Source organism: Salarias fasciatus, chromosome 12 (assembly GCF_902148845.1).
Source record: "Salarias fasciatus chromosome 12, fSalaFa1.1, whole genome shotgun sequence".
Lineage (NCBI taxonomy): Eukaryota > Metazoa > Chordata > Actinopteri > Blenniiformes > Blenniidae > Salarias > Salarias fasciatus.
The window spans coordinates 6,533,764-6,550,895 of NC_043756.1; the positions used below are offsets into that span (position 1 = coordinate 6,533,764).

General features: G+C 41.8%; 1 protein-coding gene across 1 annotated transcript; it reads right to left on the minus strand.

The window, feature by feature from the left end:
* Positions 1 to 501: 501 nt before the first annotated feature.
* On the minus strand, positions 502 to 17,061 carry glt1d1 (glycosyltransferase 1 domain containing 1). Its single transcript, XM_030104610.1, has 12 exons — positions 16,824 to 17,061; positions 16,457 to 16,608; positions 16,235 to 16,340; positions 14,204 to 14,255; positions 12,701 to 12,737; positions 12,214 to 12,270; positions 6,658 to 6,756; positions 5,951 to 6,000; positions 3,742 to 3,785; positions 3,196 to 3,316; positions 2,586 to 2,684; positions 502 to 932 (listed from the first exon to the last, which is right to left on the minus strand). Exons 1-12 carry the CDS (start codon positions 16,889 to 16,891, stop codon positions 780 to 782), a joined length of 1,038 nt encoding a protein of 345 aa, XP_029960470.1. The 5' UTR covers positions 16,892 to 17,061; the 3' UTR covers positions 502 to 779.
* Positions 17,062 to 17,132: the final 71 nt, after the last annotated feature.

A 17,132-nucleotide genomic window follows, 5' to 3' on the forward strand; every position in this document is an offset into this window, starting at 1 on the left:
TGATTAAAAAATACTATTAATATTAAAAATTGTTTTTTTTTAATCATTCAATATACAAGACGACTTTATTTGTATATTTAAAAAGAAATTAACTCTTTTTCATTAAAGTATGTGATCTTGATGGTTGTTTTTCACAGTTTATGTCTAAACCACTGATTTATTTAATGTTTTATTTGACCTTTATAATTGCTGAAAATAGAAAATGGGTGAAAAATGATATTCTCCTGAAGTTTGTGTTGGTTTAGCAGCATTGTAATGAGTTCAACTTAAATTGATTTTTAACAGGGTCCTTTAGAAAATGCAACCCAGTTTGAGGCCTTCATGAAACATTTATGTGACGGCGTGAAAAGATCCTGCAATGCACTCCACAGTAAACAAAAGGAATTTGTTGTTTGTCAGACTTGAAGAGATTTCCAGTTTTAGTGTCAAACACAGTGAATGATTATGAAAAACCAAACGCTATTTTATCAGACAAGCAGACAAAAAAATGGGAGTCGTTCGTTAAATTGAATGAATAAGCAGAGATCCCTTTATTTTGTTATATTTACAATAAACTATAAATAACAGTACATCGTTGAATTAATGTGCATTATATATGTAAACAGGAAAATAATTTTTACTCTTTCGTCTTTGGTGCAAAGTGCTGTATAGCAGAGTTCTGCAGACAAAGGCACAGGGATAAGAATCTCGTTGTGAAGTGAACACACCACTGCATCGCCATCTTCTCTGCCGCGTTGCTTCCTGAGAAAGTGTCAAGTGTGGCGTTGGCTGCGGTGACCTTATGCTGGGTGTAGCGTGCCCACCAGTCGCTGGTAGGTTTCCCGTTCCTGTTTTAGGCTGTGATGCTTCTCCACGTAGAGCTTTCCGTTCCTCACGACTCTCTCCCTCAGCACATGATCTGACAACAGCCTCTGAGATTGATGCACAAATTCCTGGCAAGGAGATGGAAAAATGAGTCTCATTTACTGCCAAATGCCACTTAAAGCTTGCCAGGGAAGGTGCCTAGAGATATGTTTTTTAGCATAAAAGATAATCCAAGGCACAAGAACAGAACTCAGAAGCCTGTGCACCGATTAGTAAATATTTTAAAAGTGTCTGTGCGTTGCCAAAGGAAGGAGATATTTGTGGCTCCAGATCCAAACATGGATGTCCAATACACCTTTTCAGGCTATCATAATAGCTGCCACCTCTCATTTGCTTATGAATCATAGGGGGGAAAAAAAAACCCAAAAACCAAAAGAGATTCTGCCGTTAAACAAAACCTGCCAAACCAGCTGTCCCAGGGACGCTGGGAGAAAAAGATGAGGATGAAATTTTGACAATTAAAAAGGGAAGTAAACTGCCACTGCGGAGCATTGACTGAGATGCGATGCATTCATGCGGCATCCGAAATCCTCGTGGCTCATCTGTTGGCCCAGCAGGCCGAGAAAAAGCCTCCAATAAAATGAAGTCAGAGTGCCTTGAAGTGTTCTTGCAATATGGCAGCCAAGGCGGACTGCGGAGAGCCAATAGGCACACAAAGTTTTAGCCACTGCCAGTCAGCAGGCCACTTCACTTTACTTCACTTCAAGTGATGTGATTATGTCTGGAGAGGCTCTTGGTGGGAAATGGCTCTTCTGTATAGCCATATAAGAACTATAAATCCTCCGCAACAGGATTAAAGCTCAACTTATGAGCAGAGTGCTTATAATCACTTGACTGTTGGTGCAAATTATAGGACCAGACAACAGAGGCAAATTTTCTATTCTAAGCTTACATGTATTTCTTTGAGTATTTCCGAACTCTACATAATTCCTTCGGCGACTTAAGAAAATCGAAACAATCTGCCCACCAGTATGACAGCATTAAAGAAAAAAATAATATTTATATATGTGTCAGTGTGATATGTTGCAAGGACGGCTGAAAGACTTGCACTTGCTGCTCATTAGTCCTGGCTGAGGTCGTAGTTGATCCGGCCCAAGTTGATACAACCATCTGTGAGGGCTTCCTACGAGCAGCTCATCTGAGCACACGTGCAGGGAGGACTTATCTGTGCGATCACAACAACATCACGCTACAGCATGGTGTCTTGACGGCCCCGCGCTTAAGCCCTCTGTCAACTGGCATTAGCCCGCGCTCCGCTCCCGCTGCATCAAACCTCATTAAATATCAGACTGGATGGCTCTCGTGGGGACTCCCCATTTGGCTCTCTCCAGTTTGCTGCTCTGTTGCATCAGTGCACGATAACGTTTTAACTTTGCTCTGTTTCTAAACGTTGTGCCTTTTGAACTTGACTTAAGCACCTGAGATGACACATTAAAGGTGCTTTTTCTTTTAAATGTTACATTTTTGCATTCCATTCCATGGATGTTTCATAAAAGTTTGATCATTTCAATGAAATTGTAAAAAAAAGAAAAGAAAAAAAATAGAGACATGAGAGACAGTTTCCCCGAGTCGGTGTCCTGGAATCACCTAATAATTGTACAGGTGGTCAGTCGAGGAGGGAGCTGCTCTGCAGTCCATCCCAACTCACGGTTTGTGTGCGGACTAAAGGGCTTAACAGGAATTAACCTGCGCGGTGACCGGGTCAGTATCTCGCTCCATACCTGCGGAGAGGAGAACAGCAGGCCGGTGACCTCGTGCTCTACCACAGCTGCATTTCCTGGAATATCCCTGGCCAGCACAGGAACCCCGAGATCCATGGCCTGACGGAGAGCAGAGAGCAACGAATGCAAGTTGCCTGTTCAGTTTATCATTATTAGGAAGAAAGCACCCGAAAACCTTGTAAACGGTACTGGCTGCCAGGCTATTGTGCTGCTCAATGCACTTACAGAATTAACAATCTGTGTCGACTAAGACCTTCAGCAGGTTGTTGAGTGAGACATGCTAACATACTTATAAGACTTTAAGCCTACTGTGGCTTGTCTTAATTGACAGTGTTTAAGAGAGATTAAGTGGATTTGGAGGTTTTGCTTTCTCGGTAAGGGGAAGATTTTCGTTGAGCAATTAATTTGGGTAATTGTCCCTGAAGTGGCCTGATAACATTGTGGTGAGGCAACAATCTGAGATAGTCAGAAATAGTCGGGGTTGTTCTAAAAAGGCTTTAGATAGCAGAATCTCTTTGTAATAAAACCAATCCCAGTGACCAAACTGTTATTCTCGCTCAAGTATGAACACGCTGTTGTCCAATTACCCATGAACCCCAAAGATATTTACCTCCAAGATGGCCGCTGACATGCCCTCTGAGACGGAGCTGTTGACCACAGCCGAGCACCTTCTCATGACAGCATGAAGCTCCTGTTGGCTCCTCTCCTGGGCCAAGAAGACCCCTGCTGTTCTGCAAAAAAAAAGCATTGGCAAGTGCACAGTTCTGCGTGACTCAGAGCTCACAGAGGCGTGAATGATGCTCAACGGCAGTGACAAGCTAAGGGTAGGAAACATGGCTGCACAATGTGTAACGCGCACGGAGTGTCCAGGTAAAATCCTAACCAGACAGGGCAGTTTCCTGCCCGCACAGATCTTTGTTGTGGTGAGGGCCTTCGGCAAAAAGCTGAAAGATCGACCAAGACTTGAGAGTGGGAGGACAGAGAGGGGAAGGGAGGAATGCAACTCAGGTTTACTGTCTGTTCGCAGCAGGTTAAGATAAAAGGAAGCTGCATGAGCAGTGGATGTATTTCTGTACCTCTTCAAAGACGCATCAGCTTAAGCAGTCTTCGAAAGGAACATGATAATGGCAATTAGGGCACAAAACAGACGGCTTACCTACTGACAACAGCTTCCACTTCATCAGTAAACACCGGATCAATCTGGAGAGAAAAAAAAAAAAGACAAGAGAAGAGGAGCCCTTTCGCTGGCTGTCAAAAGCTCTGTTTTCACCAAAGATGCCAGCAATGACTTAATATGAAGGGGGAAAAAAATAAGCAATGACGCAATTAATAATTTTTATCATGAGACTCATTCTCTGAAAATCCTGTATTTTCAGAGATTGGGGTCAGGGTGGGGTGGCTGGCCAATCTGATTAATTGCAATGTGGGATTTGCCTGAATCAGCCAGAATGCAGAAAAGTCAAAAGCATAACAGTTTGGGTCAAAGATGCCTCCAAGCAAGCTGCTACTTTTTTTTTTCTTCCATTTTATAGCTCCTGAAATTGTTGTTGTATCACAAATTATTTGGAACAAGACACCATGTGCTGTCTGGAACAATCTAGCAAACACTTTGGTGTAAACACCAATCGAGAAAAACATTTCACATCTATCAAGCAATAGATTATTAAAAGCGATACTGACAGTGATTTAAACTCACACGCTGCAGAGCCACGGAGAGATTCAACCTCGATTCAACCGATCGCAAAAGGAAGGAAGGTTAATACATTTGTCCAAGTAAATCAATTATTTACTGCCTGATTACAGTTTTTATAGAAGCTGAAAGCACACATTTTTACGTTCATGTGACGTTCATTTGGCTCAATGATTTAAAAAAATAAAAAAGAAATGGATATAACTGTGTTTGCTGAAACCCAGCTGCACGGGAGTGAGATGTGTTATCACTGACAAACTGACCTGAATCTTCTTCTTAATGACAGATGTTGTGCAGCCAGAGCGCTTATTACTTGGCTGAAGTAGCTGTGGATTTATCGTCTGTCATGGTGGTCTGAGCGAGGCACATCTCGTTCTACCTCCTGACTGCGTTTTTTTTTTTTTTACTTTCACTTCATTTATTTCATACCGTCCGTCTTTTAACAAAAAGTAAAACCCTATAATTAATACGGAAAAATCTGGCAGCCATATGCATGAGAAACAATAATACTTACAGTGCCTTTTCATGTTTCAGACAAATAGCCGTGCTTCCGCTTTAATTCTGGGGTGTTGAGATGAATCACATGTCTTCGATTCCACTGAACCATTTCATCAAACAACAACAAAGCACCACCGAGCAAGAAGTGGAAGTGAGACAGTGTCTAAGCCCCCGGCCATGCCTAATTGAGTTGTTTTTGAGCAAAACTAAAGCTGAGCGTACCTTTTGCCTGACACCGCTGTTTGGAAGAGAGAACAGACGCTAAAGTACTGTACATTGATGTCAAATCAAAGCAAGTCAGGTGGAAGAGAAGATGAAGACGTGCATGCAGAGAAATCAATGGGGGAGAGATTGGAAATTACATGAGGATTGTGGGGGGGGGGGACAGGAGTCTGTAGTGGCTGCTGCTGCTGCTGCTGCTGCTGGCCAGGATATGACTTCTATTTGCAGGACTAAAAAGACAAATTAAAAGATATAAGCGCAATCACAGTAAAAAGGGGGGGGGGGAAAAAAAAAAAAAAAAAAAAACCTCTGTGAATGTTTAAAAACTCATGTCTCTGATTTGATTGCGTGGCTGACTGGCTGATTTATGAATCTCATAAATCACGGCAGGCTAGAAACGCTCAGTCGCTTTTCCCTCCCTCTATCTCTCTCTCTCTTTTTTCTTTAACATGCTTTCAAATGAAACTTGCACAGCCTCTATATGTGCAATCAATGTCTTCCAGAGCGACACACAGGTCTCAAGTATGTGTGGCACCCACTGTATGCTTTGCCTTTAATTCAAAAGCGCATATCTTCATCTCCTGAATAGACCTGTTTGTGTGGATTAAAAAGAGTTGGCTCTATGCAGGTCATTAGTGAAAGGCAAGTGTTTATCTGCTTTACTATATGAAGTACACAGAAGGCGAGACACAAACACAAACAGCCCCGCTGGTGGTGCCGACCCTCCCTCAGCTCGCAGTAGACTTTTCACTCCGGCGCAGGCCGTTAATTCCGGCTAAACAGCTAAAGCCTGTATCTGTGCTGCATCCAATTAGAGGCTGCCTGAGTTCCCAGGGGGAGGTTTCAAGGTAATTTCGACAGAGCAGATCGAGAGTCACGGCGCAGAGGGAGACACATGACAGGTGGGGAGAAGAAAATAATAAAACTGATTTGTGTAGAGTCGGTGCGTACTTACTCTTGGCCCGATAATGACCAGCACATTGAGCAGATTCTCGCAGTGCCACGCTGAAAGACACAAAATGAAACTGGCAGTGACAATGAAAACACAACAGTATGGAGGGCTGCGAGAACAACAGCAGATCTCTCATTTCAGTCAGGCTGTCTGGCATATAGTATTCCAGCAGCTATGTTTGTTTAGAGGACCATATGGCGCGATTTTTAACTGAGGAGACAGCATTATTTAATCCCAAGGAGATTTATGTGAAAATTCAAACATTTAAACATGAGTACATAATTTGATGGCTTCTCGTGCTGCCTCGTTGCCGTAACTGCATGATATAAAAGTCACATAAAAACAACCATTTGTGTGTTTCCGAGGAAGTCCTCAGGAATATCACAAAACTTATAAGATCATCATCCAAAAAAAGAAGCTACAAAGGCAGGACACAACCGGAAAAGCTGCTCGAACAATCTCACAGCAGTTTCACATAAATTTTAAATTAGGTGCAACCTAGCCGTAGAGATCTGCCGTCATATTTAATTAATGAAGACACTGCCTCCACCACAGGCAAGAATATATTCAGAAAGCCGTCGTGAATTGAGAGTTTACCTGAAAATCCAGTTACACGGGCTGAAAAAGGGCCCTCGTTGTATTTTGTGAGTTTTTCAACTGCAGCTACACGTGTAAAATAAACGGTAAACATAATGGACTACACAATATACCTGAAAAGACCTCCGCCAAATAGAGGGGGTCTTTGACTCTTCTCAGGCCGCAGACCAATAGGAAGACGTGCAGCTCGTCCACACCCTCGCTGCTCACACCTGGAGAGAAGCCAGACACACAGAGAGACAGGGCCACAATATCAAAACACTGCATAATGAACATCCCGAGTACATCAGCAGATAATGAAAGCAATACATCACCCAAGGTCATGAGGAAAATAAGACAGCGGTGACTAATGTCCTCGCACAATTCTCTGATCAGCAGGGAAAAAGTCTGCTGAAAACATTGGAAGGTTGCAGCCTAATCACTGTGTAATGCAGCATCATAACCACAGAGGAAGGCTGCTCGGGTGTCGATCAGCACACTGAACAGCGCCGGATGGGAAGTAACTCGCTATTTAAGCGTCATGTTCACTAAATGAAACATGTAAACAATTATTGCTTCCCCCAGATTATTCGAGCCTCGCATGCGATCTGAAGAGGTCAGAAACCGATGTGTGCAACTGACAGTGACTTCTACACTGGACCTGGTTGAATAAATGCAGCCAATAGACCCATCATGAAGGGAATACACATCAAGCTGTCACATTCCTTATCAGGCCGAGGACCTTGAAATTTAATTGAGTGGTTACAATGCATTAACCGTTGTTTTCACTGAAATACCTGCGGCTGATCAGATCTGTGGAGTCGACCAGACTTGCCTCCACAACTATTTGATGCGCAACAGTCGGCATACCGAGCATGGAACGGGCTGGAACGGCGCTGAGCTGCAGGGCAACAGTTATCATGGTCACTTCCTGAGATTACTGAACAAAACACGCTAGAACTTAATGCAGGCTGTAAAATACAGTCAAAAACTTCAGCGGATATATTTTGTTTTCCAGGCATTTGGCCACAAAATAAAGTATTGGGCAAAAGGAAGGATCTGGGTTTTTAGATTAAAGGCTCACAAAAACTCCCACAATCAAAAATCCTGAAAGGAATGTGAACATCTGCACCAAAATTGACATATTTTCCTGGTTAAGTGCAAATTTTGCCTTGCATGACACAAAGAGAAATCAGAGATTAACAGTCAGTAGGTTTGATCCTTTGGGAACTCCAGTAGCTGTTCAAAAACAACATTTAAGGTAATCTCACATGAAAACAAGATTTAGAACGGAAATAAATTTTCAAGCCATTAAGTTCCCGACTGCTCCTGAGAAGCCAGTTCCGGTTTTATTATAAACTTCAAGCAAAGTTTATACAAAGGCAAATCTCTAAATCCAAGTCTTATTAATCAAAAAGAGAAATTACATTATGCCAAAACTCATAGATGTACAAGGATATTTTAAGATTAGAGGGTTGCCATAAGTGTCAGAAGATTAATTCTTAATCCCTGACCTTCTATGCAAGACAATGACCCAAAAGGAAAATTCATCATTGTTGAGATAGCTGCGTCTGCGATGGTGCAAGTAATTTAGATTAAACGCTAAAAAATTCAGTTTGTCAATGTCTAACAAAGGGATACAAACATTTGTTTTTTAATAATAGGGCAGACAGACATCAGCACGTGCGTTGAGCGCAGTGACATTCGAGTGAAATCCCCTGCTGCCGGATAAGTCCAGATCAGAAGGCTGAAGCATCTCTTTTAATGCTATTAAAGAGCATCTTAAAATGACAGCGTGGAGTCTGGGCATTGACCCTGATCCTTGGAGCCGATTGCCAAACGGGCTCCGGCATCTGTGGGATGTATGAAAGTTCTTTGCATTGACTTGCAATATGCAGAAAAAGAACACGGTTTTCACTAAATGGAATCCCAAAAATAAAGAAGAAAACTGGGCAGGAACATGATTTGGATCGTCTGAAATCATAGTAAAGAATAAACCTGTCGAAACAAGCAAGGAACTCACAAAAGGAGCAGTTCATCTTCCCTTAGGGAAGAAAAACAAATTGTACAAATGATCTGTTGTGCCAGCAGCAAATTTGCGCTTTTCTCTGCAGTTCAGCGAGTTCTATGCAAAACATATTTTTGTTCGGCTGCCTTTGATTTCAGGAGGGCACTTTCAACAACCCCCTAATGCTTTAATCAGCGCGTGTGCACATGTGTTTGTGCGTGGATGTGGGAGCACATATCTAAGTGAACAAGTTCCTATTAATCTGGTGAGTGGCACCGGGTGACTCGCGGAACAGAGCCGGCGGGGCGTCGACGGACGACCAGAACATCATCTAACGAGGACGTTGCATCGATGAACATGTGTCGCTGTGAGAGGGGTTTGAATGTCAACACTTGACAGCAGAGGAGGAATACGTTTGTGGCCCACCGGCGGTGAAAATGCGAGACCTTAAGAAGCCGTTTTGTCTAATCATTAAATGGTAAATGGACTGAACCTTTATGGCACATTTTACATGGGGTTTGGTGTCTTGCCCAAGGACACTTCCACACAAGCGCGGGGTAATATGGGGTGTCGAATCCCTGACCGTGGGACAGGATGAGGACCCACTCTTCCCTATCACACGGAAGTTTTCGGTGACTCAAAACAAATGCATTATGCATTACCTGCAGAATGCAACATGCTTGAGGCAGAACCCAACTGTACGTAGCTACCGCTGCAAATGATGCACGTCATGAATGCATGGACTCTGGCCGTGCGGCAGCACTTGCAATCAAGACAATAAGCAGTGACCCAAGCAAAGAGGAGTAGCAGCGTTTGTGCTGCAGCTGCTCCCAGTTCTACAAAACATTTTCACCGTGGGCTGCTGATTTGTTGAATTATGTATTGTGTTGAAAACAATAAGGCTATTTCAAGAAACGGCTTTCTTTAAATAGATAAAAAAACAACCTATAAATTACGAGCACCAAAATTTTTATAGTATGAATAATTACATCTCTATTTGAAGAAAGACTTGAAATTGGACATATGTTTAATAAAAAATGTATGAATGTCTTAATCTGCTCTGCTTTTTATCATTTTTTCTAACTTCTTTTCCCCCAATGGTAAAACACACAAGTTTTTACTCTTTTATTAAACTTTGCTTTTCCTTTTATGTTCAGACTGCTCACACGGACCTCACTGAAACCTTCCTGTACAATTATTTAAAAATCTGATTCATCTCTCGCTGTGCACGAAGTAGCTGGAGCAAATAATGACAAACTCCTGGCCTGTTTCACATCTCCCAGGACAAAATGGGACGATCGGCTGCTCAATTCATCTGTCCCCTCAACCCCCACCTCTCCAAGCACACCGCTGGGACCAAAGCACACAGATACACAGACACACACTGAAGTTTGTGCCTTTGGAGGCTACATGACATCTGAAGGATAACACTGAGATGAGTGTGGTGTAGTCGTATCTTCAGTCAGGTTGGAGCATTGCTGTGCCTCTTTTATGTTCACCAGTGGAGGGATTTTCGCAGACTGCCACTGCAGCACTGGGCCATGAGGCATACATTTATTCCTATACCTTTCCCAACTTAGCCTATATACAATAAAGTCAAGATTTTGTGCTTTAGGAATGATTAATTTATATCACACCAGATGGAGGGAAGAAAGAATAAATCAATATGCAGCAAGATCTGCGAGGAGAGAGTGCACACATGGGATAGTGCCCTCTGCTGTGCTGGGACTGTGAGTGAGAGCCGCTGGGAGGGAATACAGGATGCTGCAGGAGCGACTTCAGTCAGACTGCGCTGCTTTGTTTGAGGATAAGTAAAACATGAGCAAAGTCGTTGACATTGATTATTGAAGATGGTAAAACAGGTCCTTACGGTTCACAAAAAGGACGGGGAGCGTCTGATCTCTGAGACAGCAGAGAGCTAAACCCACCCAATGAGAAAAGACAAAACAGAAAAGAGCCTAAATGTTTTAGGAGAGTGTAACCGAAGTTAACCTCACAAAGACAGGATCATAAGTCTGAAGCAAAACATTTCAACAGTTCATTTAAATGAGAGGCATTGTGGCAATATAACCTAACTGGATGTAAAATTTCAACATTCACAATAAATAAAACTGAGCAATAAGGGTGGTGCTTAACTGCTAGTGGTTAGGTGACTGGTTTGAGTTTGCATGTTCTCCCTGTGTGTGGATTTTCTCCCTGCCTTGCAGTTTCCCCTCACAGTACAAAATCATGTGCTTGAGGTCGACTGCTGCTCCAAATCGCCGTGGATCCGAGTGCACGTGTGTGTTTGTCCGTCGCTCTGTGACACAGCGGCGCCCTGTCCTGGCTGCATTCTGCCTTCATTCATCGTCAGCTGCATGGAGTCGGCTCCACACCGAAGATGGATGGATGAGAAATCAGGACAGTCCCACAGCATGCAGGCAACAACAGGAACAAAGCTCCCAGTCAGGGCTTTAATCGTGTCTACGCTAACTCACAACAATGCTGGTTCCAATTTCAGGCCAAACAAAGGAGAGATGGGGACTGAGGAATATTGGTATTACTTGCACCGGTTGTGAAACACGGTGATAAATGGCCATGGGCTTGAGAGCTATTAATCAAATGTAGCTCTCGGTCGTCATCGGTGCTTTCTATGAGCACTAATGCACTCAGGATGGACATCATCTTACAAAGTCCCTTTTTAAAGTCCAGCCTGTTTGCAGAGAGGCTCAGAGTAGCAGTGCGTATTTACAGGAGTATTGAGATGGGAGTGAATAAAGAAAAAAAAAAAAAAAAGGAAAATGTTGATTAAGTGAAATTTTATTACTGCACAAACTCTGGAATCGACCACTGTGATGCTTATACTGTGGCACAGAGAAAATGTATGCTCTCTCAATAGCAATTTTCAGGTTGAATGTCGGAATGTTTTCCCATTTTGCTTGCAGAGGCGGCTTCGCTGCACTGCGCTACACAATCAGAGATGAGGTGGGGAGGTTGCTTTCTGTTATGTGACAGAAGTAAAAAGCTTGTGTGTAGTGCTGCAAATGGCTACAAAAAAAATGTGTGTGTAACGGCCATGAATGACACCGGTAAACCTGCTTTACAAGGGAGTAAAAATTCATTGTGCAGTTACTTCTCTATTATTGAAATGGACAATGTTTTGGAAGTACACACACAGCTGCCTCTGCTATAGTTTAAGATGCAATCTCATATTTCAATCAGATTTTACCGTCATGTTTTTGATGATGACAACAGACCAACTCATCCATTCATACGTCCATTTTTTTTTTTTTTTTGTACCACTTAATAGGATAGCAGGACAGTAGGGCCAATCCCAGCGGACTATGGGTGAAGGCCGGGTTCATACACTCTGGGAGGGTCAAAAGTTCATCCCATGACGAACACAGACAGACAGATAATCACATTCACATGCAGTACCTACTGGCAATTTCAAAATTAACCTCAAATACACGTCATCTGTTTTTCTTTTCCAGACGGTGGGAGGATTGCGAACGTATTACACAACTGTACAGCCCAAGTCAACCTCCCCCCACCCCACCCAAGAAAAAGCTTGAAAACTAAGTAAAGTACTAAACATACAGATGACTGATTTATAACATCTCTCTCTCTTTTTTTTTTTTTTTTTTTTTTTAAAAAAGAGTTATTTTGGAGTCTGAATAGGTTCAATAAATTAACCACATACCTGAACTCCTCAAGAATTCAGCCCAGCAGAGTTTCTCAGTCACTTCTGTCTGGATCCCTTTCAAACAAACAAAAATACAGACAATTAAACAGCGCATTTACATCGTGCACACTCACAAATTATTACGTATTCATCCCAAAATATCATTTCTGTGCGGCTCCAGTGTGATCGCTATCTGGTGACGGGCCTAAAAAAATAAGCCTCCCCTGGTCGGGGCTCAGCCACGCAGCTGGCCCGGGGGCTCTCGTCTAATCTATGAAGGGATACTATTTGCCAAACAAGGCTACTGGTGGGAAACAACATGGAAGAGTGATTTGGCCTGTCCTACATGGAACGGTGGCCAGTGGCAAGAGCAAATGCAACTCGGTACCGCACACGGTATGATAATGGAGGGAAAAATGTCAAAGCTGATTAATGTAACACTTCAATGGTGAGTCGGGGATGCACGGCGCAGGACAGCGCTGGGTATTCATCCTGCAGAGCTTACCTTGGGGCTGGACACAGATTTTGCAGTTCTGGGACACCTTCAGAAAGAGAGAGAAGCCTGTAATTTAAACAGGTACCAAAATACAAGAGCAGTTCCAATCAGTCATGAAGTAATTGTACTATTATCTTTCCAAATGATCTTTGATTGTAATGAATATAACATTTATGTTGTGGGTCTCACAATAGAAGCTGCCGGTGCTCAATACCAATTTTGACAAAAAGCAAAGTTTAAAAGAGAGCCAGGAAAAACGGCCTCAAAGATAATGGAAATGCAGCAAAAATAAATCAGAGGGAATGGAAAAGAAATTGACTGGATGTTATCACATCAGATCCATCCCCTATGTGTGTTTTCTGTCACAATAAAATGCGTGGCGATGCCTCTCGGTGCCTGTCCTGTCTGGCTGTTGTCACCACTAAATGGCAGAGATAAAGCATGCCACTTGCCTCAATTTGCAGCCTACGGCTGGAATCTAATCTGAGAATAAAACACGGTAATATTGTTTTAATGCCTGACTATTATGGGACAGGGCAGGATATTGTGTTTGTATAGTAAAAGCCCTTCTGCTGTATTTATTGATGCTGTCAGGCGCCTGCTGTCTGCTGATGTGCCATAAAATGCAAACAAAAAGTTTAATTTTTCTCAGCAGGACTGTGGAAAAGAAAATGAGCTGATTAGGCAAATGAGTCAAAAGCCTGTTAATGTTAAACTGTGTCCTACACAGAACTGTTTCTAAGTGGAGGTGGAGTAGAGCGCAATATTCATGATGATGAATCAGCGGATGAAAAAATACAAGGTTTCTTTTATCAGTTAGTTTCTGAAAGTAAAAGGTGACATTCAACCTTTAAGAGACCATGAAACATTGGATATTATTTGTGTTAAGTGTAGAATCATGTTTTAAAGATTCATCTTTTCATTGAGTAACAACCTGATATTGTTCACAATAAAGGCAGATTATGGTAACGTCACCTGGCTTTCAGTATCTCGAGCTTCATAACCTCAGCTTTCACGCCTTCGTGGTCGCTCAATGTTTTGTCCTTGCTGAGCTGCAGATATTTCAGTTTTGTCTTTCTCTTCAGTGTCAGGGTACAGGAACGACGGGGCATCCACAGTTTCATATTGGGACTTTTTAGGTTAATTAATGTGGTTTAGGGTATGGCAGAACATTTTATTTTGTTTTTCTGGAAGCAGTGTGAAATATTGTCAAGGCAGTATGAGTGCTTGCCCTCTGACTGCAACGTGAATGTACCTACAGGCGCCAATAAAGGCACAAGAACACGATGGACCAGCTGGGTAGAGAAAACAGAAAAGAAAATGTATCCTCTTCCTCTTTTCCTCCTCGCTTCCTCACTTTGTCACTTACCTCTTGGTGGCACTTTTCATGATTACAACCCTGAGCTTCATATCAATGTGTCCCTGGAGAGGCTGACTGAAAACATGCACTATTTAGATAGAGCATAAACTATAGCAGGTAGTGTATCAAAAATCAAAAGAGTGTAATCATACCAAAAATAACCCAGCTTCTTCTTTCAGTTTGTCAGTAAATGCGACAGCGAACCTAATTTGGAAGCAGAATACAGTTCATTATTTCCTCTATAACAGGCACTTTTCTATTTTTTTGTAAACGAAAAGTGTTAAATTTAATCTTTTTACAAGCAATGGCAATCATTTCTGATAACAATGGAGATTTAAAAAAAAAGCAGCAACAACACTAACACAGAAACGACTCCAGGCTCAGAGTGAATATATGAGATCAGAAAACTATGTGTAGCTTGAAGGCAAACGATCTCAGGATGAATGCTCCAAGAATGCAATGAAGGAAATATAGAGCAGAAAACAGTGGGAAGACATTGGTTTGCGTGTGAGTGTGCATTATTAAATGGGCCGATAGGCACTGGGTGCTGATTGAATTCCATGATCAAGGTTAGTATATTAGAAGGTTCTAGCAGCAGGAGGTATACGAAATGGGACGTTTGAAGTCACACGACTTGAATTTTTCATGAAGGCAATTATCTCCTTAGACATACTATATGGATATGTCATTGTTAATTATGATTAAAAAACGCTTGAGAGACACAACTGTTTGACATCAGGTCACAGGACTCAATATTGATAAGTTATCAAGGTTAAAAAGAAAACAAGGAGGGAAAAGAAAACTGCCAGAGTTACCCTGCATGCGCTCGGCTTCATTCTTTCAGGCCAGTACTCCAGGCATGGGAATACCATGAAAAAGATCCAGACTTTTATATCCCTGCAGATAACTGTTAACCTAGTTAATGTGATTCACATGCTTCTCCACAAAATGAAGTCATAAAATTCTTTTTTAGATTTGTATGTCAAGGTCACAATTGCTGAATTGCACTACGTTTTTATGGTATTTAACATTTCACTTTTGCTTTCTATTTGCACTTAACAACAATATTAAGGAGTTTTTAAAGTATATAATGACATATTGATCATTCAATTTCAATTCAATTCAATTTTATTTCTGTAACACCAAATAAAACAGTAATTACTAGGCACTTTTACAAAGATACACAACTCCACATGAGCAAGCATAGGCGATGGTGGAAAAGATAAACTTCCTTTTTAACAGGAAGAAACCTGCAGAACCAGACTCAGAGATTTTCTGCTGTTCTGGTTGGGGTGAGAGATTAGATGAGAGGACAGGATATTGGACAGCCCAACAGAAGGATCCAAACCCAAGTTTTGGTAACGATTCTCTATATTCAATTCAATATTTATATTCATTCAAATGAAAGCAAGTCTCCCATCCATCCATCTCTCTTTTACACAGCTTTGTCCAATTCAGGGTTATGAAATATTAGAGCCAATCTCAGGTGACTATGGGTGAAAGCCGGGTGCATTCATATCCACCCCTATGGGCAATTTAGAGTCACAAGTTACTGTAACCTAAAGCACATGATTTTGGACTGTTGGAGAAAACTGGAGTAAAAGGAAAAGGAAAATAAAAAACTCAAGGACATGCACAAGGACAATCTGTAAACATCACACAAACACTTCACAAACCAAACTCTTCTACACTTAGGTAAGAGCACTAACAACTATACCACTGCATTGTATTGTGCTATGTCACAATCACAGCACAAAAAGAGAGACAGCCTATAGGGGAGGTGTATTATTTCATCATGCACAGATATCACTGACAACAGATATTACTGTTTTCTTCCATTCAAAAATAACAATGTCAACTCTGTCAATGAAATAAAGATGGACATTCCACTCTTAACAGAGAAGGAATCTCTAAATCGGACCTATTTGTGCATTGCAGTGTTACTCTCACCATGTGCAGTACAAACAGTCTGCTTGATATTTTAAAGTCATACAGTATGTCTAATTAACTCATGTATATAAAAGAGCAGATGAGGAGGAAACATTCTCTTAATTACAACTATTTCTATGTATAATCTCATTTTTTAAAAACACTTTTTTCAAATGTACTGCTTAATGTGTTGAATAAGTTAAAAAAAATATTACCTGAAAGTGTTTTAAAATAGTAGTTTGTGGCAACATCACCTGGCTTTGAGTAACACCTGTTCCATAACCACACGCTTCTGCTCCACTTTCACATCTTCATTTATGTCTGTTCCGCCAAAGATTACGCCAAAGGGTATTTGGACATCTGTGGTGAAGAGCAGACATAAAACAGAACAGAACACTGTCACATGTAAGACAGGTAGTGGTTCACTACCCAGGCAAGTGAACAGAAAGAGTAATATGGCAGCAAGCATTGTTTACCAAGAAGGAGTCTGCCTGCTTTGAACAGATGAATGGCCAGGGCACCCCCAATCGAGGGATTGTGAGACAGTAGATCTGCCACATCAGCAGGAGACTGAAATTCTTTTGCATCTCTGAGCTCGCAAATGTGTCCTGCTGCTTCGATGTGGGATCTAAAATAGACACGTTTGCATACATGTTGGTGAGGAAAGAGTTACAATAGATTCAGCAAGGCAGGCAGTAGTAACATAGTGTTACAACTGGTTTGTTACACTTTGGTAGTGGGACAGGTCAACGCTCACCAGCGTCAATGCAAGAAAGATCTCTTTCAAAATTATTTCACTAAACGCCATAACGTCAAACCACACTCTGCATGGACGTTTGTTACCTTATTCTCTTAGCTGTGGTATGATTTCCAGTTTTGGGGCTGAGACAAGCAAGAAAGAGTAATTTCATATTTCCACTAACTCTGTCGAGAAATTTAACAGCAGAGACTGAATACGACGGAAAGCCAGGTGGAGTGTCATAGCGAGGAGGAGCTCTGTGACTTAACACCGCTCACATTTCCTGAACTCCTGTCATGAAGCTAGCCGCTAGCCGCCGCTCCCAGCGGCTTGATCCACGCTTCAAATGTTTACATGTCCGTCTCCTTTAGATGTCCCCGGAAACACGTGCTCATTACGGAACTTTGCCAATA

Excerpts from the sequence above, each read along its gene's own strand:
- glt1d1 (XM_030104610.1), bottom strand. The coding sequence starts at position 16,891 with ATGAAATTACTCTTTCTTGCTTGTCTCAGCCCCAAAACTGGAAATCAT. Across the intron at positions 16,609-16,823 it reads ACCACAGCTAAGAGAATAAG|ATCCCACATCGAAGCAGCAG; the intron begins GTAACAAACGTC and ends TGTCTATTTTAG. Across the intron at positions 6,001-6,657 it reads TTTGGCGGAGGTCTTTTCAG|CGTGGCACTGCGAGAATCTG; the intron begins GTATATTGTGTA and ends TGTGTCTTTCAG.